Source organism: Nicotiana tomentosiformis, chromosome 2, assembly GCF_000390325.3.
Source record: "Nicotiana tomentosiformis chromosome 2, ASM39032v3, whole genome shotgun sequence".
Lineage (NCBI taxonomy): Eukaryota > Viridiplantae > Streptophyta > Magnoliopsida > Solanales > Solanaceae > Nicotiana > Nicotiana tomentosiformis.
The window spans coordinates 190,624,141-190,650,229 of record NC_090813.1 but is presented as its reverse complement, the minus strand read 5'-3'; the positions used below and the strand labels follow the sequence as shown (position 1 = coordinate 190,650,229).

The window sequence follows — 26,089 nt, the reverse complement described above, 5'->3', positions numbered from 1 at the left end:
AGAAAAAAGGCTAGCAAGTTATGTTCAAGTTACAAAATCACTTAGCATTCTAAAATGAAAAAAAGGTGTTGGTATGGAGTCAAATCAATAGCATTGATAATCCTATAAGGAACGAAGTTGACAACTATGAACGGAGACTACATTTAGGAACAAAGAAACTTCTTTTAATAGGTGCAAAAATTTCAGAAGACTTTCATTGATAATATATAATATAAATTACGTGGTTGTCTGATAAAACAAGGTCGATATGTCCGAGTGGTTAAGGAGACAGACTTGAAATCTGTTGGGCTTCGCCCGCGCAGGTTCGAACCCTGCTGTCGACGACTCTTTTTATTTTGGCTTATTTATTACAAAACTTGTATTCAGTAAATCTATGTTTTTCCTACTCGACACTTCAGTTTTCAAGCTTAACATTCATGCATAGTTTAATTGCTAAAATTCTATTATAAACTTGTGGTTCAATTGCTGGCTACACTCATTTGAGCCAAGCTTAACATTCATGCATAGTTACAACAATAACAACAACAACAACAACCCAGTAAAATCCTACTAGTGGGGTCTGGGAAGAGTAGTGTGTACGCAGACCTTACCCTTACCCCGAAGGAGTAAAGAAGCTGTTTCCGAAAGACACTCGGCTCAAAAAAATAAAAAGACAAAAGGGACAAAAAGGGAGACAATATTAGTATCACAACAATAATCATAGGCATTCATGCATAGTTTAATTGCTAAAATTGTATTATAAACTTGTGGTTCAATTGCTGGCTACACTCATTTGAGCAGCGGAGCCGATGCGACTAATAGATAAGCCAACATTTTGCGCAATATAAGAGCTCTGTTTCTATACAGATTTGTCCTATCAATAATGAAGCCGCCATTGATGGGAATATAAGCCGATATGTCTCCATCTTGTGTTTCAGTACTGGATAACTCCGTCCACCAATTTTTAGACAATTCGAATTGAGCCATCTGCAGAAAATACCTGTTGAGGTTAATGGTTGAGCTTCAATTTGTATGTATGAAGAAACAATGGCGTAGCAGCTGCATGAAAGTCAATAATCATCGTGTCTTAGTGCATCAGTTTGTTGCAAGAGTGCTAACGCACGATCTTACATTTGTTATTGGCAAAATTTGTTAGGGTTTTGCCCTGAATTTCTAATCTAGTAGGACTTTCTTTCTTGCAAGAAGGGGAAAAAACTCCTAAAAGGAATAAATCTCCTTCATATGTCTTATCTTTTACTTGGAGGAAAAGTCTTAAACAACACAACAAAAATAATAAAATCCACAATGTAGTCATTAAGAAAATCACGTTTAAGGGGAGATTTAAACCTGTTGTTAATTCGATCATTCATCTGATGTCATTAGTACTTGTATATGAGTTCAATGGTTTCAAAACTCATATGTTTACCTTTGGCCTGAAATTGTACACATTGCTGAAAAGTGCAAAACACAATTTCAGACTAAGGAGATCAGGTGCCATAAACCTGATTTCAAATTTGAATGTAGATGGCACGCATTAGTACTCGTATCAACTGAATATTTTGATTTTTGGAGTCCACTTAATTTAACATTGTTCGCAAAATGTATAAAGGGAAGTCTTGGCGTAACTGGAAAAGTTGATGTTAGGCAATGCTGCGTACAGTAGACCCTTGTGGTCCGGCCCCCGCGCATAGCAGGAGCTTAGTGCATTAGGCTGCCCTTTTTAATCGCAAAATGCATATACTTTATCCTCATGGATGGATCCCAAAAAAGCAATCAACAACAACATCATCCCAGTGTACCTTTATAATTTGGTGTAAACAAAAGCAGAATGAAGGAAGCAGATACATTCCAAGATGTAGCCTTGGTACTACCTTCCTGAGAGAACAGACATTGTAAAAGAGTAAGTGGAATCAGAAGAAAGGTTAGCTGTAGGCTGCCGGGGATGATGATCAAGATCTTCGTCATTTGCTAATAGGTCAGCGATTGGCATTGTCGTCTGTGCAGGCGCTTCTACTGGCAAACGCCCTTCCAACATTTCCACGACTCGTGCCATGGTTGGCCTAAGCCGAGGCCTTTCTTGGATGCACCACAACGCCACACACGCCAATCTTTTCACTTGTATTTCTGCGACTTCTCCTCCTGCAACGACCTCATCAACGAGCCTCTCATCCACAACATCCATGATTTTCTCTTGTGCCAGTTTTTCACTCACAATCTTGGGAAAGTAGATGAATTTCTTCGCCTTTGACTTGTCCAGATTATTTTTTCCATGTTGATCAACCGCGCGTATATTTCTTCTTCCACCAATCAATTCCAAAAGTACCATTCCATAACTATAAACATCACTTTTTTCAGAAATCCCGTTCTCCAAAAGCCACTCTGGGGCTAAGTAGCCTCGAGTTCCCCTGATTGTTGTGACAACTCTACTCTCGTCTTTCCCCATTAACTTTGATAGCCCGAAATCTGAGAGAAGGGCACGGTGATTCTCATCAAGAAGAATATTCTCAGGCTTGATATCAAGATGTAAAATACACGACCTACAATCGTGATGCATATAGGAAAGTGCCTTAGCCACATCTAAGGCAACTCTGCATCTTAAATCCCATGACAAGCAGCCACTTGGGCGATCTCGGATTTTCCCTCGGAAAATCCAATTATCAAGTGATCCATTAACAACATATTCATAAACCAAGAAACGCGGCCCCGAGGGGGGAACACTACAGTACCCTAATAGGCGTACCAGGTTGACATGTTGGACACTGGCAATGGCTGCAACTTCTGATTTAAATTCCTTATCGCCTCGCTCCTCTCCTTCAATCCTTTTCACTGCCACTGCTGCACCATCACTGAGGATGCCCTTGAAAACACAAGCCGATGATCCACGACCTACTAACGAACCAAAGTTATCGGTTGCTTGTTCCAGCTCTTTCAATCTGAATCTTGTTGGAACCCCTGCAACTTTCCTAAGAAAACTATACTCTATCCTCAACTCGCGTCCATCTGAATCGAGTTGCTTTACTAGTAATTGCCTCCTGCTGTTGAACTTCCTTCGGATTATAACAAAAGCAAAGACAGCAACAATAGCTGCAACATCCGCTCCACATATGAGGAAAAAAGTCTCTGTAAGTTTAAGCGTTAGCCGAGCAATAACGACACCTATGATCAACAGAATCACCAATGAAATGGCTATGGAATAGGCTTTCTTGTCCTCCATCAATGGATCATTTTTCTGCTTTGAAGTTTAATATCTTAAAAGAAGAAATTTTCATTCTTTTGTTTACATCTTTATATTGTTGTAACTGGAAAAAAGCATAAGTCAAACAAGGAAAACTATGAATTTTTCTTGGTTTTTAGGTGGGGTTGCCTCATTTAATTGAACTAATTTAATTCTGGACCAAGTCTCTATCTTATTTCTTTAAGCCAGTTGCTGAACTATGAAACTAATAATGGTCTTTCTCTACACGGTTTGAAGAAGTCCACCTACTCTTACTTTTCTACATCAATATACATACTACTTTTGCAATGACAATACCATAAAGTTATTTTGTGTTCTCATCTTTTTTCTATTAATTATTATCTGCAATTTTCTTCTCCAAAACTACTTGCTCAATTACTTTATCGTTGACTATTATTTGCATCACTAATTAGTGTACTGTGTAGCCGTTAGAGGGGGTACAATTTCCAAAAGCCAAGATTGACTCAACAGGCGTGTATTGGTGAAAAGCCACCAATACTCTTTAGCCATTTGAATTTTTAGGAGAATGATATTATCTACTACAACGTAAGGGACTTGAGTATCACATCGGTATTGCAATATGTTGATGTGGAGTTTATATAGCCGATTGCCTTTATAAAATGAGAGATTTTGGTGAAATCATAAATTGCCTATGTGTTATCTAGAAATCACTCATATATTATTTATGATTATGATCACCTAAGTTATCTCTGGTTGATTGCTTATTAGTTACTATCAGGATCATTTTTTTATAAAGTGGGAAATCCTGTTTAAATCATAGATCGCTTATGTGTTACCTAAAAATCGCTCATATATTAATTTTGAACGCTTAGATGATCTTCGATTGATCGCTTATTAGTTATTATCAGGATTTGTTTTTTATGAAGTGACAGATCTTAGTACCCTAGAAATCGCTCATGTATTATTTATGATCGCTTTAATGATCTCTGATTGATCGTTTATTAGCTTTCACCAGGATCATTTTTTTATAAAGTGGGAGATCGTGGTGAAATCACATATCGCCTATGTGTTATCTAGAAATCGCCCATGTATTATTTATGATTGACTAAGTGATCTTCAATTGATCGCTTATTAGTTATTACCAGAATCTTTTTTTATAAAGTGGAGATCCGGTAAAATCATAGATTGCCTATATGTTATCTAGAAATCACCCATTTATTATTTATGATTGCTCAAGCAATCTCTAATTGATCGCTTAGTATTTATTACCAAGATCATTTTTATAACGTGGGAGATTCTGATGAAATCATAGATCGCCTATGTGCTATCTAGAAATCGACCTCAATAACTCTGTCCACCAAGTCTTAAACAAATGAGGAAATCAACAAACTTTTTTTTTTGTCTATACTAGATTTGACGCATGTCTAATTCGACGATTGACAAGAGCATAGCTTCTAGCAAGGCTATCTTCATTTTTCAAGAGCTCAAATCAATATGGGCACATCTACTAGGAGCAATAGATAATAGGCATGACTGGAAAATTGAACAGCTTGGGGGAAAAGTTCTCTATTTTTGTCCTCACAAAACAAAGTTCACTAAAGTTGGACAAAAGGATGTACAAGAAAAGGAAAAAAAGACAACGGTTATCGAATGGAGCCATCTATAGAAGTAGTGGTTGATGCAGCTCTTAGCCAGCAGGCTCATCCGAACCTAATATTTTTGTCGAATATATATAAAGGTACAATAAATTCAATGCTAAGAACATTAAAAAGGTCGAACGCATCAAGTTTAACTCCTGAGTCTGCCTGCATACAGAAGGTACCATCAAGTCAAGCTACACGAATTCATTCTTCCAACCTCAACAGTCGAGCTTCAATTTATCTGTGTGCAAGAGTAAGTTGCGTCTTAGCACATCCGTTTACTCTTGCAAAAGTGCTAACACACAACCTTACACTTTCTTCCGCTTACTCTGCATACGAGTCTCGCATACAGAGTCACGCTTTTTTAGTATAATAACAGGGGGGTCGCATTCTAGAGCTTCCAAACGATTATTAATTAAAGAATACAATGTACATGTTTCCTTTTATCTATGTACAATATATGGAAATCAAAATGTTAATCATGTTTCAGCTAAAGTCGCGCTGGCACAGTCAATGTACATGCTGGTGTACTACCATAAAGACACCATAGTTTCTTAAGTCGATAGATTTTGAAAAGATACCAGATTGCAGATAGCATCTAAACGAAATGTCTTCTTCTGATCGGCTTCTTTTTTGGAGGGACTGGTTCTTCTCCATCACCTGGGAATTCCCATTTGACAACATCCCCATCCCAAGAAGAACTAACAAGCATCGGATAATGAGGATGCCAGCTACAATCTCTAACGGTTGATCCGTGGTGCTCCAATTTTGCGACTTGTTCTCCACTTACCTAGAAATCACGACATCATTACATTAAACATATAAAAAAGAAGTGTACTTACAAATTACAGTCACGCAAAACCCTTATAGTATGATTGCAGGAAAATCATCAAACTTATTTTTTCTAACCACAAAATAACTCAACTTTCACGAAATATCCTAGAATATCATTTAGGCAAAAAGGGGTTAAGGATTGGCCAGAAATCGTCCTATTCTATTAAGAAATTACTTTTAAACTTTTAAAAAAACCTCCCTGATCCAAATAAACACCCTAACCCGAATTATATTATCAGCTGAATGACCTTCTTCGTAATTGATCCTGCAAAACCATATTTTAAGCATCATTTCACCAACTTTGAGCAAATGCACAAAAGTAGCACCACAGGGCATATAGTGCCTACGTTCTCCTATCGTAGAGCAACTGCATGTTTTCTTGATCGAACAATCCAAAAGTTAGTTTATTTAAATCCCATTCAAATAGAGCAACAAGCACTACCATTTCGAAAGACATTCAACTATCTATGCTCTATATTTCAAAGGTACAATTCACAAAGGACACTAATAAGCTGATATATAGCTACATACTTACCAAATCATAGATGTAAATGCAAGTGTCATGGGACCCAGTGTAAATGTATCTCTGACCAGTACTGTAAAACATAAGCCAAGAAATATTTAAATATGTAATACACTAGATTGACTAATATGTGAGCAAGTTGAACGAAGAGGAAATGAAAGTTGTCATAGATAAACGAAGAGTTAACGCAGCATGTTTTAGCACTAACCTATATTCGGGGGAGAAGTAGCAGCGAATTAAAGTACGCAAGACAGAGTGACCCTTATAAGTGGCTACTGAATGATCAAAGGGGTGCTTCAAGTCTCTAGTTTGAGGAGGGTAGTCCATCCATCTATAATCCCACTCATAATGCCTGAACATCATATTGCTGAAACAAGATAATACATGAGTCTGATTGAGACTATCAATAAGCAAGGGCAGAGCTAGAATCCCGAGTATGAGTTCGGCCGAACCCAGTAACTTTTGTTCAAACAGCGTATTTGTTTTAAGAAATTCATAAAATAGTATATTAAGAACCCAGTTATTAGCACTTGAAGTGGTCGTTCTAAATCCAGAACCCATTAAGTTGAAATCCTAACTCCGTCTCTGTCAATAAGTAATCAAGTGGAACATTAATTTTCGTAAAGAATCATTTCAAAATCATGTTGAGTTTTCAAGTGTGATAATTATTCCCAATGAAAGCCGTGTAGAGACCCATAAGATTTTGAAAACACTTCTAAGTAATGTCTAATTAGCAAGCAAAAATGAGTCACAAAGATATTCAGACTCAAGGAAAGAAAAGATTGTCATAAGTGTCTCAAAATCGGTTTTGGTGAATTTAATGTGATTCATCTATTAATGACAAAGCTCATAGAATCTCATGTATTCTACTATTTTGTACCTCCTTGATCTAATTAGTAAATCAAAAAATCATAGAAATGGATCAAAAGGAAGAAGAATCATCAAGGAGAGTCATAGCCAGAGAATAAGCATACCAAGTAGATTTAGTAGACATTTTGCGGATATCCCAAAGCTTGATGGCTTGATCTTTACCATTAGAAATGAAATAACGACCATCCCCCCGACTGTCAAGGAAAGTAATGCCTTCTAGGTGTCCCATCAGGACTCCCGCTGGCTTTTCTTTGGCCCTAAAGCAACGTCTGTCCCAGACCTATACAGAGCAACAAGCTCATTACTCCTAAAAACAAAACAAAAAATCTTGACTTATGAATAAATATTATGTCAAGCATACATATATAAGTTCATCCAGACTCAAATGACTGGTCCTAAGAGAATCAAGAAGAGGTCTGCTAATTTTGTTACGAACAGATTATACACAATCTATGCAAATGTTTTGTAATGTACATAAACATCGTACTCCCTCCGTCCCAATTTATGTGACAGTTTTTGACTGGGCACGAAGTTTAAGAAAGAAAGCAAGACTTTTGAAGCTTGAAGTCTAAAATGAGCCGTAGATATTTGTGCGGCTATAAATCATCTTATTAAGGGTAAAACGGGCATTTTAAAGTTAAACTGTTGCTAAATATAGAAAGGTGTCATTCTTTTTGGAACTAACTAAAAAAGAAAGAGTGTCACATAAATTGGGACGGAGAGAGTAATAAAAACAAGTATGAATAGTGACTCTTGCCATAGTTACATAGTCCAATACTACGTTACTACCCTTAGCTTTGTCATTAATTCAACAAGTATCTTCTATAAGCATCTTTCCAAAAACAAGACAGGATGAGTATCACCTTACACAGATTATCATCACTTCCAGAATAAATAAGATGGCCACTTTCATCAGCAAAACATACAGAATTGACATCAGACTGCAACAGAAAATTATTTCAGTTAATCAACAGAAAGTAGACAATTAAAATCTCGCGTATTCTCAAAGAAGCAAATATATGAGAATTCCTAAACTGGTGAATATGTTTTTGAATAATGAAAAAATACTGTATTTCCATGAAAAAGAGAACGGTGACTACTAAAACAAGCCCAAGAAGAATATGTATTAGCATCATAATTGTCAAACAGAACCGGAAGTGCCATTCTAAGGGTAGTAGTAGCATTAGTTTTAACAAAAAGCTGCTTCAATAGGAAGAGATTTGTGACAAACATCTATATCATAAGCATAATCATACTTCGTGTGCAGATATTCGAAGAGAGAGTTTGTTTGCTTCAAGATCATAAACATAGATTGCATCATCACTACTTCCAGCAACAACTTCCCGACCATCAGTCGAAAATTTCACAGAGAAGATTCCAAAAGAATCATCCTCGTCAGCGGCCAAATCCAGACCATCATGAATTTCCTGGATTCAAGTAAGTCAGTATTAATAAACAACAACAACAACAACAACAACAACAACAACAACAACAACAACAAAAAACCCAGTGTAATCCCATAAATGGGGTCTGGAGAGGGTAATGTGTACGCATGCCTTACCCCTACCTTATAAAGGTAGAGAGGTTGTTTCCGATAGGCCCTCGGCTGAGGGAATAGTGGAGATAAGATAAGTCAGTATTAAGCATCATAAAAAAAATAGTGAATCAGTATTTTATATATTCACTATACAAGATTATTATATAGCCCAAACCATGATCGTGGTAGTTGCATATGGTACTCCTCTCAAATTTCTAATAGTCCTTTTCGATCCTAATCTTTTATGCCAAATGTTAGCGGTAGTTGCATCTGGTACTATGATTTTGTCGACCAATACCACAGGGAAATGCTCAATGCATTAATTTTTAATTATAAGATAGGTTACCCAAGGACATTTCACATTGAACAATTTAAATGTACAAACAAAACCGTATAACAAGGCAAACTCACTCAAATAAAATTACTTGAACAAATTTCGTGTTCAGAAAAAGAAGAAAAGAGAAGACAAAAATCTTTCATACTTGGCTTAGTTACTTTGGAACTTTAGAACATGCGAGGAATTAAGTCACGGCTTTTTTTGGATAACTGTAGTGTCCGAGCCAGCTTGCGCGCACTTTGGCACAAGATACCTGCTAACTCCTACCAGCATCAAGTATCAGTCAACTTGGTCCACCAAAGCTTGGACATATGGAAAGAAATACCTAGTGTTTTGCCTCCGCTTGGATTTGAACCTGAAACCTCATAGTTCTTAACCCACTTCATTGACCACTAGGCCACACCTTTGGGTGTTTTTTTCCAATAGTTCGTAAAGAGATATTGTTTATCCAAAAGAATGAGCTTATCATTCCAAAATTAATACAAGAACATTAAGCCTCAAGAATTTAAACAAGTCATTATTTAAATCATGGTAATATTTAACTTAAAAATGCACAACCACTGCTGTCTTGCTGGAGCTTATAATTATCCGCTAGACAGATATAGTTCAGTCTGTTCCCTGGCCTAAAAAGGATTAGAAATGATGCCGCTAAGCGATAAACTGCAAAACATTGCAGTCCCTTGAAAATGTTAGCATCTCCGTTAAAAGAATTCCAAACAAACAGAGATTGATAGCCATACTGTGATATTGGCAAGAGATTCGGTGGCAGCAGATCCTACATTTACAATATGTACGATAGGTGACATGGTAGCATATACCTGCAAAAGAAACACAAGTGGAACTTTATAACACAAAAGTAAAGGCATTCTATGAATAAAACATAAAGCTATCATTTGAAAAGAATTTAGCAATACAAATCTAGATGTAATATATTAACTTAGATTCTATTAGTAAGTTATTGGTCAATGTCCATTTGTTAACAGCTTAAGTTGCTCAATATCATAAAATCCAAAGCAAGATTTTACAGTTCCAAACTTGACATTTAGCTTTTCAAAGATTTATGTGTAAGTAGAATATATCAAGAACTTCTAATACTTTTAATTTTTGCTATTATTATTATTTTGTATAATATTGGTCTGAGATGAGTTTAAATGGAGTAGCATAGTCAGTAAGGATTCATATAGTCAAGCCCAATGTGTTTGGGGGTAAGGCATAGTTGTTGTCAATGTAAACATGATTCATCGGTACCATAGAAACTTACAAGATGCCGTTGACCTGGTGAAAGAGATGTATCAGTGACTGTCCATCTCAAGCTTTTTGCAAGAATATTCTTGTGAACTTTCCACCCTCTCTCCACATCATATATTCTAATATGGCTTCCCTGTTTTAGACAATAATGAAGGAGAAGCATCAGAATGAAACAAAACTCACATCTGTCTAATGCATTGTTAAGGGTGTAGTCTTTAGAGAACTTCGGGATGTCATACTAAAGAAAAAGATACAGGTTTCAGCTTGGATATGAAAAATCTTACTCCCTCTGTTCCACTTTATGCGGCATGATGCATAGTACGAAGGCCAAAGTTCTTAATTATGATCGTGAAATTAGATACAGATTCTTCAAGGTTTTGAAAATAAATTTACATATTTGAAAACTACATAAAAAGTACGATAAGTCATAATAATTTATAATTTAAAATATTTATAAAATATTTAAGAAAAATATGGTCAAAAAAAACCTCGTATACTCTCCCAAATAGTAATATTGCCACATAAATTGAAACAGAGGGAGTAAAAGACAATAATATAATACTAACACCTGTCGTGCCTAATCTTCTCGATGTCAATAAAATACAATATGAACTACCTCTAATACCTGAAAAGCGGCAACAAAAAGGGAACCATCTGCCGAAAATTGTGACACATAAGCCCTTGTTGCCATCTGGTCTACAATCCAAGGACCATTTACCGGCAAATATTTACTTAGAACATGACAACTATCTGCCTTTGAGAACCTTCCTCTACCGGAATAATTGGCTTCTCGGGCGGCTAGCATCTTGAATGTGGACACAGGAACTTCCCTTTTCCCAGGTAGGATTCTACTGATATTTTCATGGGGTCCTGATCTAAGTTTAGTAAGCTGAGCAATTTCATGGTCCAAAAAATGTGATGGTATGTTGTGACGAGCACTTTCAGTAGCCCCGTGATTGGAACTTGAACCATCCAAGAGTTCGGTCTCTGCTTCCAACTTACTCATAGAATACCCCATGTCTTCAATGGACTCTGAATGTAAAAACTCAAAATACATTTTCACATGAAAGACAGTGCAAGGTGTTTGTCTGAGAGACGCGCATATCATCCATAATCAAGTTCTTAAATGCCAGACCCTGCCAAAAAGAAAGAATTGGAACATACAGAATATATTGAGCAAGACAAGTGTATACAGAAAATGATGTTGCCCTCATTAGAAACCATAAACAAAATTTTACGGAAGAGCTTCAATAAATTAATCAACTAAACCTCAATCCCAAACTAGTTGGATCGGCTATATAAGTCCTCCGTATTCATTCTGCTTTATAGAGTATTTCAGAGATTCATAATAGTACTATTACTGCACTAGCCATCAACCTACTGGTATGCTCCTCCTTTGTCCAGCTATGCTTAGGAGGAGTTAATTTGAGAAAATCCGCTCAAGTTTGCTATTCTAAATGAACATAACATGTGTAACATGCAAATTCTTTTAAAAAGGCAGAAAATACCATTTTTTTAGCTCAATGCAATTCAGTGAAGATATTAATATATAACAGATTTTATTGGGAGTATAAGTTCCATTAAAGCTGAACTTTTTACATTCAGTTGAGAAAAGCCAAGAGAAAGGAAACCAAGACTTATGTTAATATCCCATCATCAAGGGAGAATATAGCTCAAACTCATAAATTTTTAGCTCAACTCTGCTATTCCAAATGAAAACCAACTATCGTGTAGATGCCAAATTCTCTAAGGAGGCAGAAAAGGACCATCATTACTCAACATAATACAGTATAAATATCAACAATAACAACAAATCCAGTGAGTTCCCACAAGTGGGTCTTGGGAGGGTAGTGTGTACGCATACCTTATCCCTATCCTGGACGGCAGAATACAGTATAAATATCAGTATGTAGAAATTGTATTAGGCATAAAACTTCCAATAAAGCTGATGTTTTTACAAGAAATTCTTTTGATAACCGATAAATCCCCGAGGGTCAGTGGTGCTTGCTTCAAAACCTGGATAACAGTCCCGCCCTTCTACCCTTCTCCACTTAAATACTAGGATTTTGTCTACAACAAGGTTCGAACCTTGTGACGTGTGGGTGCCTAACCCGCACATCACAAGTGCTACCACTAGACCAAAGCCCTTGGGACGTTTTCACAGAAAATTGAACAAAATAGACATAAGGGAAACCTAAATATTGTCTAAAAGTAAAATTCTCAAAGAAGGCAAAAAAATACCATCTTTAGCTTAACATAATTCAGTAGAGATATCAGTATATAGAGATCGCGGTACGCATATAAGTTCCGTTAAAGTAGATGTTTTTAAAAGCAATTGAGCAAATTAGACAAGAGAGAAGAGCCAAGATTCCTGTGAATTTGCAATTATGAAAGAGGGGTTGGGGGGAGCTCAAAAATCAATGTGGTGTGTGGTGCTCATCGCAGCTTATGGACACCTCGACTATTCCACCGGTACCTGCTAACTCCCAGAGCACGTGTAACGGATAACTCTACCCACCAAAGCTTAGGCGGATGAGAATAAATCACGAGCACAAGATTAATATTTTGACCTAAACTTTACTATTCTAAATGAAATCAACCAAGATTTACGTGAATTTGCAATTAGGGAGGTGGAATTTGGGGTCAAAATCAAAATTTTGAGTTCAATTTTGCCATTCCAAATTAAAACCAATATGTATCTAAGGTGTAAGAAATTAGCAACAAACAATTAGAGCTGACATTTCACAAGCAATTAAGCAAAGGGGGAAAAACGCAAAATCAAGAATTCTGTGAAATTTACAGTTTAGGAAGTGGGGATAAATAAGCTCAAAAACAAAATTTGACAAACCTGATAGTTAAGAATCTTGGACTTTGTTTGGAATTCCAAAATTTTCACTTGTTGTTTCTCTTCTTATCTGTTGCCTCTCACTTCTCTTGGTTTCTCCTCCCTTTTGCTTTGTTGGACATGTTAAACACCTAACTGAGATATACTACAGTATCATAATTGGGAATAGTAAATTTACTGAAATTGCTCAAATTTACTCTAGATTGCATGCATAGGTGTTTGAAACAGATTAGACCAAAAGGGTTGTTTGGCTGAGCTTATAAGTCGGTCAAAGTGACTTATAAGTTTGTCAAACTGACTTATAAGTACCCTTTTATTTATTTACACGTTTGTAAAATACACAAAATAGTTATGTTATAAGTTGGTCATCCTCAACTTATGGTTTTTTCAGTTTATAAGCATTTTTAGTTTGACCAAGGCTTTTACTAGTTTATCCTTAATAATATTTTTTAATTCACAAAATATTTTTCCCAAAATAAATTTTCTAATATTCTTTTCATTCCATATTCCTTGTTCATCCTTTTCTTTATAAAGAATTTTTTTAATTTATAATCTTTTCTAAAGTTTTTAAGGATATTTTAGTCATTTTACCAAAAAATAACTTATCCGCACTTTTTACCAAACATATCAACTGCTTATTATCAGTTTCAGCACACCTATCCAAACACGTAAATGCTTATTTAAAAAATCAGTTTCAGCACTTAAAAATATTCTTCAGCACTTCAAACTTATCATCTATTTACAATCAGTTAATCCAAACGGATTCTAATTTAGAGCAAGTTAAAATGGACTAACTTAATATGAACTAAACAATACTCTCATATTTTTTTAAATATCTTTGTTTGTCTTCTTATAATTTATTTAATTATGGAAAAAACTCTTTTTCTTTATTATTGCTCTATAACATATAAAACAAAAAAGTTCAAGATTTCTCATGGATTGATTATCCTTACATATTTAGGTGAAAATGACACCATGTACCCACTTTTAAGCATGTTGTTAAAATATATCCATAGTTTACAATATATTAAAAGATTAGTCAATTCGTTCAAAACTTATTGCTCTATAACATATTATAATGACCCAACCGGTCATTTTGACTTTTAAAACCCTGATCCCCTAAATAATACTTTTCGAATGTGCTTTTAATAATTTATGACTTGCGGGGATGGTTGATTCAGAATTTGGAGGTGATCGGGTTGAAATCGGAACAATTGGTTCCTTAGTTTGGCCTTAAAAGGCCAAGTTTGAGTTCGGTCAACATTTTTAGAAAACGACCTCGGAATCGGAATTTGACGGTTTTAATAGGTTCGTATGATGATTTCGTACTTGGGCGTATGTTCGAACCGGATTTTAGATAACCCGGGAGCGTTTTGGCGCTTAATAGTGAAAATTAATTATTTGAAGGTTTAAAGTTCTTTAAATTTGGTTTGGAGTAATTGAAATCCGTTTGGAATTCCGAGTTTGGGAATAGCTCCGTATAGTGATTTAAGACTTGCCAGCAAAATTTCGTGTCATTCCGAGTAGTTTAAGTATATTTTGGCGCGTTCGGAGTAAGTTTAAAAAATTTAAAATTTCTAAGTTGAATCAATTTGGTTTGGAGTATGATTCTTTGATTTAATGTTGTTTTACACGTTCCAAGAGTTCGAGCAAGTCTGTTTTATGATTTCAAACCTGTTGGTATGTTCGGGCGGGGCCCCAGGGGCCCCGAGTGATAACCGGACGAGGCTCGGATCAATTTTGGAATTTTGAAGAAGAGCTGAAGCTTCCAGCTTCTAGTATGATCGCACCTGCGTATGGGCAGTCGTAGGTGCGAGCCACCAACCGCAGGTGTGAAGTTGAGGAGCAAATCTGCCACCGCAGGTGCGGAACTTTTGGCGCACCTGCGAACATGCAAGTGCGAAGCATGGTGCGCAGATGCAAAGCTGGTCCAAGTGAGTGAAACTCGCACCTGCGAGGAACTTCCGCAGGTGCGAAGCCACACGTGTGGTCACTCCTTCGCAGGTGCAAAAAATCTGCTTGGACAGAACCTTAAAACGGACGAAGCTTAGTCCATTTTTGTCCATTTTTCCTCCATTTTCAGGCGATTTCAGAGATTTTGAGAGGGGAGTTCAACTAACAACTTGGAGGTAAGTTAATTCTACACATCTTGAGTTAAATACATAGATTATGGGTAGATTATAACCGGTAAATCTTGAAAATCAAGGGTTTAGATGAAAAACCTAGATTTTTATAAAAATGAGATTTTAACCACGAAAATGGTTATGGAATTGAATAGAATTTATATATTTGAGTTCTTGAGATTATGGGTAACGTTTTTATCTGAAAATTTCCTGAATCCGAGCCCGTGGTGAATTTTAAGAATTTTACCATTTTGGGTTGGGTAATTTATTTAATAGCCTAAATTCGAATTATTGAACATGTATTAATTATTTTGTATAACATTTGGATAGTTTAGGAATTTTCGGCATCGAATTGAGAATTTAACACGATGTGGTAATCGGAAAGTGGACTTTGAGACAAGGTAAGTCTCTTGTCTAATCTTGTGAGGGGGAATTTACCCCATAGGAGATTTAAATTAATAATTATTGCTAAATGTGGGGGCTACGTACGTACGAGGTAACGAAAGTCCGTACGTAGCTACTATTTATGCTAAAGTCTGGGTAGTTTAGGAATCAAATCATGAATTTCATGTATAAATTGTATTCTTTACTTAATTAAATTATTTAAAAGATATTGTGAATTGATAGGAAATATAGTAAGATGGAAATCTCATATATGCTTAATTTTATGTTTAAATTAATTAATTATTAAAAGAATTGTCCATCCTCCCGAATTTACTTATGATAAATATACTCTTCTTCCGGAGGTACATAAGAAAATGTCCTCCTTTCTTGTGGAGCGTGCCAAACGCCTCGGTAGGATATATGCATCTATGGATCGCACCGCACATCCCTCGACAGTGTACACGATATTGTGGATCGGCCGTACGGCCTCGGCAGAAATCGTGCCTAATAATAATTATTATTATACGAGACCTTGATATTCAATTGCATCTTGTGAATTTAATTAATAGTTTGGAAATTGTTGCATTTGAAGGAATTTAATTATTTCTGCTGGTTAAATAAATTATTGTTAACTCTGTGAATCATGTGGATTTAGATATTCTAGTTTTATTTTTGATTATTATTATTGACCCATAGTGAGTGTCAAAGTCGGCCATCTCGTCTCTACCTCTTCAAGATTAGGCTTGATACTTACTGGGTACACGTTGTTTACGTACTCATGCTATATTTGCTGCATTTTTTGTGCAGGACCTGAGACAGGTTCTATTGTTGGACCTATCAGCGCGCACCCGCGTTATCCGGAGGCTTAGTGGTGAGCTGCTTTCTGAGCCGTTCTGCAGCAACTAATGCCTCTTCCTGAATTTTTATTCTGTCTATTTCATTTCAGACAATATTTATAATTTTTGTATAATCTACTAGATATCATACACTTGTGATACCAGATCTTGGCACACACACTAGTAGAATATTTTGATTTAATTATTTTTTTGATTATTTTAATTTACCAGATCTTTTCATATTGTTTTTAATACTTGCAAGTAAGAAGAGTTTAAATTACTCGGTTAATTTTTAAAAGAATTGAATATGGGTTTAAATTACTAGTTGGCTTGCCTAGCTGTAGTGTTGGGCGCTATCACGGCCTATAGGTAAAATTAGGTCGTGACAACATAGTATCAGAGCACTAGGTTCACGTAGGTCTCACAAGTTATGAGCAGACCTAATAGAGTCTTGCGGATCGGTACGGAGATGTCTGTACTTATCTTCGAGAGGCTATATGGTGTTAGGAAACTACCTTTCTTTATATTCCATCGTGCAATTGATGTAGTACTAAATATCTTTCTCTTATTCTCTCACAGATTGTGAGAACATGCTATAATGAGGTTCCAAACCAGGGAAGAGCTACTCCCCCAGTTGCTAGAGGCCGAGGCAGAGGCCGAGGGAGGGCTCCAGCCCGTGGTAGGGGCGAGGACGTCCCAGGACTGTTCCAGTTATGCCGCCAGTGGGTCCAGCAGAGAATCCATTATTGAGGAACATGGTGAGGTGCCTGTGGCAGAGCCAGCTCCGGTGGATTTCACATCTGCACTAGAATTTCAGGATGTCATGGGTCGTATGATGCGGTTCATAGACACTATGACTCAGGCCGATTTATTTTCGGCAGACCCAGCCACATCTCAGGCGAGCGGGGGAGCACAAACCCCTACCGCGCATGCTCATGGATAGATAGCTGCTATATATCAGACCCAGGGTGCACTACCCGTGGGTGGAGCCCAGCCAGTAGTAGCAGCTACACCTGAGCCCAGGCCAGTTGTAGCCGTTGATCCGTAGAAACTATTGGACAGATGGACTAGACTACATCGTCCTGTCTTTGGGGGTGAGCGACATGAGGATCCCCAGGACTTTATTGATCGGTGCAGGGACAGACTGCACAACATGAGGATATTGGAGTCTCATGGGGTTGACTTTGCTACTTTTCAGCTAGAGGACAGGGCCCGTAGATGGTGGAAGTCTTATGTTCTTGGCAGACCAGCAAATTCTCCTCTCATGGCTTGGGACAGATTTACCCGTATTTTCCTGGACAGGTATATTCCACCCTCCCAGAGGGAAGAGTTGCGGTTTCAGTTTGAGCAGCTCTAGCAGGGTCAGATGTCAGTGACCGATTATGAGGCGAGGTTCTCTAAGTTATCTCGCCATGTACTTATGATACTGCCTACTGAGGCGAAGAGAGTGCGGAGGTTTGTTGCGGGTTTACATACGTGATTCGGACGTCCAGTTGAGAAGATAGGAATTTTAAAGTGTTCTTGAGAATTTCATTTGATTTGGTGCTAAATTCATAGTTCTAGGTGTTATTTTGGCGATTTGATCACGCGAGCAAGTTCGTATGATGTTTTTAGACTTGTGTGCATGTTTGGTTTGGAGCCCCGAGGGCTCGGGTGAGTTCCGGATAGGCAATGGGATGTTTGGACTTTGGAAAATCTAGTTTTCTGCAGATTTTGGTGCCTTTTGGTTTCCTTCTTCGCGTTCGCGAAGACACTCTCGCGAACGCGAAGTAGAAACTGGAATGGCTGATTTTTTTTACTCTTCGCGAACGCGAAAGCCTGGTCGCGAACGCGAAGTGATGGGGGATTTACCCTTCGCGAACGCGACCGGCTCATTGCGAACGCGAAGCATTTGGGACCTGGGGGAGGGTTGGTCTTTCCTTCATCGAGAACACGAGCAATGGCGCGCGAACGCGAAAACCAGGGGGAGCAACCATCACGAACGCGAGCAGGACCTCGCGAACGCGAAGGCTTGGCAGCCTATACTCTTCGCGAATGCGACAGTGTTCTCGCGAACGCGATGAACACTGTCGCCCAGCACTTAACAGAATCCAAATACGGGATTTAGCCAAATAATTCATTTTCTCAAAAATCAAACGGTGAGAGGCGATTTTCAAGAGTCATTTTCTTCCCCAAAGTGTTGGTAAGTGATTCTAAACCATTTTCTTTCAATTATCCATTACATTTTATGAATTATCAACCTAAAATCTAGAGTTTTCATGGTAAAATTAGAGGTTAGGGTAGAAACTAGGGATTTCGGAAATTTTGGGATTTAGACCTTAATTTGAGGCCGGATCCAAAACCAATTACATATTCGGCCTCGGGGGTGAATGGGTAAATGAATTTTGGTCCGAACCTCAGGTTTTGACCAAGCGGGCCCGGGGTCGATTTTTCGACATTTTGGAGGAAAATTTGAAAAATTTAATTTATGCAATATAATTGATTCCTTTAGCAAATATTTGATATTATTGAGTCATTTTTGAATAGATGCGAGTGGTTTGGAGGTGAATTCTAGAGGAAAAGCTGTGATTGAGAATTAAGTTGCCTTTGGAGCGAGGTAAGTGTTATGTCTAACCCTGACTTAAGGGAATTAGGAACCTTAGACTATTTTCTATGTGAAATTCATGTGAGCAGCGTATATGTGAAGTGACGAGTACTTATGTGCCGCCAATTTACCTATTTTTCACGTTTCTTCCATTTTTCTTATATTTGTCTCTTTCCTATGTCTAATTGCTACGTGTTTATACTAGTGTTGTTAAATTGATCGTTCTTATCATGTTTATGGATTTTTTGGTGATAATTGAGAATTTATTTCAAAGTTGAGATTGATATTGTGGAATCAAATGTTGAAGTAAGGCTTGTACTTATTATTCTATCTCCCTGTTATTATTTATGCATTGCATTATGGTAAGGGAGAGTGTTAATGCACGAAAGGTGATGCCGTACCATATTGTGAGTGTTAATGCACGAAAGGTGATGCTGTGCCATATTGTGAGTGTTAATGCACGAAGGGTGATGTTGTGCCATATTGTGAGTGTTAATGCACGAAGGGTGATGTCGTGCCATATTATGAGTGTTAATGCATGAAGGGTGATGCCGTGCCATATTGTGAGTGTTAATGCACGAAGGGTGATGTCGTGCCATAGTGAGTGTTAATGCACGAAGGGTGATGCCGTGCCATATTATGAGATTTAATGCATGAAGGGTGATGCTGTGCCGTTTCTATTGATTGATGATGAGATTGAGAGTAAAATCACAAAGGGTGATGCCGTGCATTTTTCCTTTACTGTATTCGTGTTCCTGTTGATTCATAAAATATTGGTTGTTCCAGTTATCATTCTGCTGTAGTTCTTTATCTCGTATTTCCCCCAGCATGTTTCCCGCTCCCGATATCTCTTGCCTAATTCTTCATTATTGTTATTTGTATATACATTGTTAAACTGTACAGGTTGATTTGTAGGTGCCTTGCCTTAGCCTCGTCACTACTTCGTCGAGGTTAGGCTCGACACTTACCAGTACATGGGGTCGGTTGTACTGATACTGCACTCTGCACTTTCTGTGCAGATTTTGGTACCGGCTCGGGTTGATCGAGAGTTTTCTATTGGACTGCTATCCGGAGACTCAAGGTAGATCTGTCGGCGTTCACAAACCTTGAAGTCCCTGTCTATCTTTTCTGTTCTACTGTTTCTTTCATTTGGACAGTTGTATTTCTTTCAGACTATTATTTGTAGTAAATTCTAGAATGCTTGTGAATTGTGACTCTAGATCCGGGTGGTAGTAATTAATACAGTTTTTATATTATTCTGTACTTATTATATTTCATCTTAGCTAATTATTGTTATTTACTGAATGTAAATAAGGATTTGGTTTAATGATTTTGTAATGTTGGCTTGCCTACTAAGTGAAATGTTAGGCGCCATCACGGTCCCGACGGTGGAAATTCTGAGTCGTGATAGGATTGAGGGTATGCGTCAGCGTAGCCGAGAGCAGGTTACTAGATATAAGCGGTTTAGGTATTCTGGAGAGTTCAGATGTGCTTCGTCTGGGGGCAGAGGTCAGTTCGGGAGAGGGCAGTCCAGCAGGCCCCCATATCCAGCACCACTGCCTCCCCGGGGTGCTCCAGTACGACCTTATTTTAGTACTATACCAGAGAGTTCTTATCGCCCACCAGCTATTCAGGGTTCTTCCAGTGGGTATTCAGGTCACTAAGGCCAGACTTCTAGTCAGCAGCTTATCGTACCTAAGAGTTGTTACGAGTGTGTGGATCCTAGTCATATACAGAGATTCTGCCCCAGACTTCGAGGTAGACCAGTGCAACAGGGTCAGCAACCTATGATTACCGCACCAGTTGCTCCACCAGTCGTCCGACCACCAAGAGGTGGAGGACAGGTGGGTAGGCGTCGTCCTAGAGGTGGAGGTCAGCCAAGCGGAGGCCAACCAATTGGTGCTCCAGCTCGGTTTTATGCTTTTCCGGCCAGACCAGATGCATAGGCCTCAGATGCCGTGATTATAGGTATTATTTCTATTTGCGGCAAAGATGCCTCCGTATTATTTGATCCAGGATCTATATATTCCTATGTGTCATCTCTATTTGCTCAATTTCTGGGTGTTTCTCGTGAGTCCTTGAGTACTCATGTTTATGTGTCCACTCCTGTGAGCGATTCTGTTATTGTGAATCAGATCTACCAGTCCTGTATTATTACATTATGTGGTTATGAAACTAAAGCAGATCTCCTATTGCTTGAGATGATCGATTTTAAAATTATCACGGGCATGGACCGGTTATCTCCATATCATGCCATCCTAGATTGCCATGCCAAGACTGTTACCTTGGCTATTCCAGAATTTCCTAAGTTGGAGTGTCAGGGTTCGTCTGTTCGTGCATCTAATCGGGTTATTTCATTTATGAAGGCACGACACATGGTTGAGAAGGGTTGTTTAGCTTATCTAGCCTATGTTTGGGATACTACTACAGAGACTCCGACTATTGATTTAGTGCTTGTAGTTCGGGAGTTCTCCAATGTATTTCCTTCAGATCTTTCAAGCATGCCACCTGATCGTGATATTGATTTCTGTATTGATTTGTCTCTAGATACCCAACCTATATCTATTCCACCGTATCGCATGGCTCCGAAAGAATTGAAAGAACAACTTGAGGAGTTACTAGCCAAAGGGTTCGTTAGACCGAGTGTATCACCTTGAGGTGCACTGATATTATTTGTGAAGAAGAAGGATGATACTATGCGAATGTGTATTGATTATCGCCAATTGAACAAAGTCACTATTAAGAACAAGTACCTGTTGTCGCGTATTGATGATCTATTTGACCAGTTGCAGGGTGCTAGGGTGTTCTCTAAGGTCGACTCGAGGTCGGGGTACCATCAGTTGAAGATTCGGGATTCAGATGTTCCGAAGACTGCTTTCTGGACTAGATATGGTCATTATGAGTTTTTAGTAATGTCCTTCGGTTTAACTAACGCCCCGGCAGCGTTTATGGATTTGATGAACAGGGTATTCAGGCCATATATTGATTCATTTGTCATTGTCTTCATTGATAACATCTTGATCTACTCGCGCAGTAAGGAGGAGCACGAGCAGCATATGAGAGTGGTGCTTCAGACGCTGCGGGAACAAAAGCTATATGCTAAGTTCTCTAAATGTGAGTTCTGGCTAGAGTCTGTAGTATTTTTGGGGCATATTGTATTGGGCGAGGGCATTAAGGTTGATCCCAAAAAGATTGAGGCAATTCATAATTGGCATCGTCCTACTTTGGCGACTGAGATCCGGAGTTTTTTGGGTTTAGCAGGTTATTATCGTCGGTTCGTGGAAGGTTTTTCATCTATTGTAGCACCTTTGACCAAATTAACCCAGAAGGGTGCTCCATTCCGATGGTCCGATGATTGTGAGGTGAGCTTTTAGAAGCTCAAGACAACATTGACTATAGCACCAGTGTTATTGTTGCCTTCCGGTTCGGGGATGTATACAGTGTATTGTGATGCTTCACGCGTTGGCTTGGGTTGTGTATTGATGCAAGAAGGGCGAGTTATTGTATATGTTTCACGTCAGCTGAAGCCCCACGAGAAGAATTATCCAGTGCATGATTTGGAGTTAGTTGCGATTTTGTTCACGCTTTAAAGATTTGGAGGCATTATCTTTATGGGGTGTCTTGTGAAGTTTACACTGATCATCGCAGTTTGCAGCATTTGTTCAAGCAAAAAGACCTAAATTTGAGACAGCGCAGATGGCTTGAGTTACTGAAAGATTATGCTATTACTATCCTATATCATCCGGAAAAAGCAAATGTGGTTGCAAACGCCTTGAATAGAAAGGTGGAGAGTATGGGTAGTTTGGCTTTCATTTCAGCAGAGGAGAGACCGTTAGCTTTAGATATTCAATCCTTGGCTAACCTACTTGTGAGGTTGGACATTTCAGATCCCAGCTGAGTTCTTGCATGTGTTGTAGCTCAGTCTTCACTATTTGAGCAGATCAAGGCTTGCCAGTCTGATGATCCACACTTAATGGTTCTTCGAGAAACGGTACTACGTGGTGTGCCAAGGAAGTTACTATTGGAGCGGATGGTGTTCTGCGACTCCAGGATCGTCCATGTGTTCCTAATGTGGATGGACTGAGGAAAAAGATCCTAGAGGAAGCACACAGTTCTCGATATTCTATTCATCCAGGTGTTACGAAGATGTATCGTGACCTGAGGCAGTATTACTGGTGGTGACGAATGAAAAATGACATAGTTGAGTATGTAGCTAGGTGTCTAAATTTCCAGCAAGTTAAATATAAACACCAAAGGCCAGGTGACCTACTTCAGCATATGACTATATCGGAGTGGAAATGGGAACGCATCACTATGGACTTTGTAGTTGGGTTGCCGAGGACCTTGCAGAAATTTGATGCAGTTTGGGTGATTGTTGATAGGTTGACCAATTCGGCACACTTTATTCCTGTTGTGACTATGTATACTTCAGAGAGGTTGGCCCAGATTTATATTTAGGAGATAGTTCGATTGCACGGTGTGCCAATTTCTATCATATCAGATAGAGGCCCTTAATTTACTTCACATTTCTGGAGAGCATTACAGAGTGAATTGGGGACCCGTGTAGAGCTCAGCACAGCCTTTCATCCGCAAAACGATGGGCAGTCAGAGCGGACAATTCAGATTTTGGAGAATATGCTCAGGGCATGTGTGATTGACTTTGGAGGCCAGTAGGATCGTTTCTTGACTTTGGCCTAGTTTTATTATAATAACAATTACCAATCCAGCATCGAGATGGTTCCATTTGAGGCTTTATATGGTCGGCGATGTCGATCGCCCATCGGATGGTTTGAGCCCGGTGAGTCTAAATTATATGGTACTGATTTGGTGAAGGATGCTTTGGAAAAGGTAAAGTTGATTCAGGAGCGACTTCGTACAGCACAGTCCAGACAAAAGAGTTACGCAGATCAGAAAGCGCGTGATTTATCATTTATGGTGGGTGAAAAAGTTCTTTTGAAAGTTTCGCAGATGAAGGGAATCATGAGATTTGGGAAAAAGGGGAAATTGAGCCCAAGTTTTATAGGCCCATTTGAGGTGTTCAGACGAGTTGGGGAGGTTGCTTATGAGCTTGCATTGCCTCCCAATCTATCAGGAGTTCATGCGGAGCAAATATTCACACTTATTCAGTACTCCAGGTACAATTCTAAACCCGTTCGAGGACGAACGTTTGTTTAAGAGGTGAAGAATGTAATGACCCAACCGGTTATTTTGACTTTTAAAACCCCGTTCCCCTAAATAAAACTTTCCGAATATACTTTTAATAATTTATGACTTGTGGGGATAGTTGATTCAGAATTTGGAGGTGATCGGGTTGAAATCGGAATAATTGGTTCCTTAGTTTGGCCTTAAAAGGCCAAGTTCGACTTCGATCAACATTTTTAGAAAACGACCTCAGAATCGGGATTTGACGATTCCAATAGATTCGTATGATGATTTCGGACTTGGACGTATGTTCGAACCGGGTTTTGAATAACCCGGGAGCGTTTTGGCGCTTAAAAGTGAAAATTAATTATTTGAAGGTTTAAAGTTCTTTAAATTTGGTTTGGAGTAGGTTTTGGAGTTATTGAAGTCCGTTTGGAATTCTGAGTTTGGGAATAGTTTCGTATAGTGATTTAAGACTTGCTCGTAAAATTTTGTGTCATTCCGAGTAGTTTAAGTATATTTCGACGGGTTCGGAGTAAGTTTTAAAATTTTAAAATTTCTAAGTTGAATCAATTTGGTTTGGTGTATGATTCTTAGATTTAATGTTGTTTTACACGTTCCGAGAGTTCGAGCGAGTCTGTTTTATGATTTCAAACTTGTTGGTATATTCGGGCAGGGCCCTGGGAGGCCCCGAGTGATAACCGGATGAGGCTGAGATCAATTTTGAAATTTTGAAGAAGAGCTGAAGCTTCCAGCTTATGGTATGATCGCACCTGCATGGGCAGTCGCAGGTGCGAGCCACCAGCCGCAGGTGCGAAGTTGAGGAGCAAGTCTGCCACCGCAGGTGCGGAACTTTTGGCGCACCTGTGAACGCGCAGGTGTGAGGCATGGTGCGCGGATGCGAAGCTGGTCCAAGCGAGTGAAACTCGCACCTGCGAGGAACTTCCGCAGGTGCGAAAAACCTGCTTGGACAGAACATTTAAACGGACGAAGCTCAATCCATTTTTGTCTATTTTTTCTCCATTTTCGGGATTTCAGAGCTTTTTAGAGGGGAGTTCAACTAACAACTTGGAGGTAAGTTAATTCTACACACCTTGAGTTAAATACATAGGTTATGGGTAGATTATAACCGGTAAATCTTGGAAATCAAGGGTCTAGATGAAAAACCTAGATTTTTATAAAAATAAGATTTTAACCACGAAAATGGTTATGGAATTGGGTAAAAATTATATATTTGAGTTCTTGAGATTATGGATAACGTTTTCATCCGAAAATTTCCTGAATCTAGGCATGTGTGCCCGGGGTGAATTTTAGAAATTTTACCATTTTGGGTTGGGTAATTTATTTAATAGCCTAAATTCGAATTATTGAATATGTATTAATTATTTTGTATAACATTTGGATAGTTTCGAATTTTTCAGACATCGAATTGAGAATTTAACGTGACGTGGTAATCGGAAAGTGGACTTTGAGATAAGGTAAGTCTCTTGTCTAATCTTGTGAGGGAGAATTTACCCCATAGGTGATTTAAATTAATAATTATTGCTAAATGTGGGGGCTACGTATGTACGAGGTGACGAGAGTCCGTACGTAGCTACTATTTATGCTAAAGTCCGGGTAGTTTAGGACTCAAATCATGAATTTCGTGTATAAATTGTATTCTTTACTTAATTAAATTATTTAAAACATATTGTGAATTGATAGGAACTATAGTAAGATGGAAATCTCATATATGCTTAATTTTATATTTAAATTAATTAATTATTAAAAGAATTGTCCATCCTCCCGTATTTACTTATGATAAATATACTCTCCTTCCGGAGGTACATAAGAAAATGTCCTCTTTTCTTGTGGAGCGGGTCGAACACCTCGGCAGGATAGATGCATCTATGGATCGCGCCGCACATCCCTCGGCAGTGTACACGATACTCTGGATCGGGCCGTACGACCTCGACTGAAATCGTGCCTAATAATGATAATAATAATAATTATACGAGACCTTGGCATTCAA

General features: G+C 38.4%; 2 protein-coding genes and 1 non-coding gene across 6 annotated transcripts; 1 reads left to right on the top strand and 2 right to left on the bottom strand.

Moving 5' to 3' along the window:
• The first annotated feature begins 241 nt into the window (after window positions 1-241).
• On the top strand, window positions 242-323 carry TRNAS-UGA (transfer RNA serine (anticodon UGA)). The gene has a single exon. It is a non-coding gene; the product is annotated as a tRNA-Ser (tRNA).
• Window positions 324-616: 293 nt separating this feature from the next.
• LOC104106318 (probable receptor-like protein kinase At5g20050) lies at window positions 617-3,357 on the bottom strand. 2 transcript variants are annotated; one of them, XR_011414466.1, is made up of 2 exons: window positions 1,779-3,357; window positions 617-966 (listed from the first exon to the last, which is right to left on the bottom strand). XR_011414466.1 is itself a non-coding variant. In XM_070196485.1 (1 exon), exon 1 carries the CDS (start codon window positions 3,191-3,193, stop codon window positions 1,847-1,849), a length of 1,347 nt encoding a protein of 448 aa, XP_070052586.1. In that variant the 5' UTR covers window positions 3,194-3,357; the 3' UTR covers window positions 1,753-1,846. The 2 variants fall into 2 exon arrangements, 1 of the variants encoding a protein (XP_070052586.1); XM_070196485.1 differs by lacking the exon at window positions 617-966 and having other exon boundaries at window positions 1,753-3,357.
• A 1,368-nt stretch (window positions 3,358-4,725) lies between these two features.
• Window positions 4,726-13,233, bottom strand: LOC104106319 (LEC14B protein). 3 transcript variants are annotated; one of them, XR_001971254.3, is made up of 11 exons: window positions 13,013-13,233; window positions 10,790-11,300; window positions 10,178-10,297; window positions 9,657-9,734; window positions 8,299-8,469; window positions 7,906-7,983; window positions 7,147-7,322; window positions 6,381-6,539; window positions 6,185-6,245; window positions 5,776-5,914; window positions 4,726-4,872 (listed from the first exon to the last, which is right to left on the bottom strand). XR_001971254.3 is itself a non-coding variant. In XM_009614840.3 (10 exons), exons 2-10 carry the CDS (start codon window positions 11,270-11,272, stop codon window positions 5,414-5,416), a joined length of 1,518 nt encoding a protein of 505 aa, XP_009613135.1. In that variant the 5' UTR covers window positions 11,273-11,300; window positions 13,013-13,233; the 3' UTR covers window positions 5,205-5,413. The 3 variants fall into 3 exon arrangements, 2 of the variants coding, with proteins under 2 accessions (XP_009613135.1, XP_009613137.1); XM_009614840.3 differs by lacking the exons at window positions 4,726-4,872; window positions 5,776-5,914 and adding an exon at window positions 5,205-5,605; XM_009614842.4 differs by lacking the exon at window positions 4,726-4,872 and having other exon boundaries at window positions 5,582-5,914.
• Window positions 13,234-26,089: the final 12,856 nt, after the last annotated feature.

Bases quoted from the DNA above. Each gene is read 5' to 3' on its own strand.
- LOC104106318 (XM_070196485.1), bottom strand. From the start codon at position 3,193: ATGGAGGACAAGAAAGCCTATTCCATAGCCATTTCATTGGTGATTCTG.
- LOC104106319 (XM_009614840.3), bottom strand. From the start codon at position 11,272: ATGATATGCGCGTCTCTCAGACAAACACCTTGCACTGTCTTTCATGTG. The intron at 7,984-8,298 runs GTATGATTATGC...TTTCTGTTGCAG, and splicing joins TTCGAATATCTGCACACGAA to TCTGATGTCAATTCTGTATG. The intron at 7,323-7,905 runs GTGATACTCATC...TGCTCTGTATAG, and splicing joins GTGATGATAATCTGTGTAAG to GTCTGGGACAGACGTTGCTT.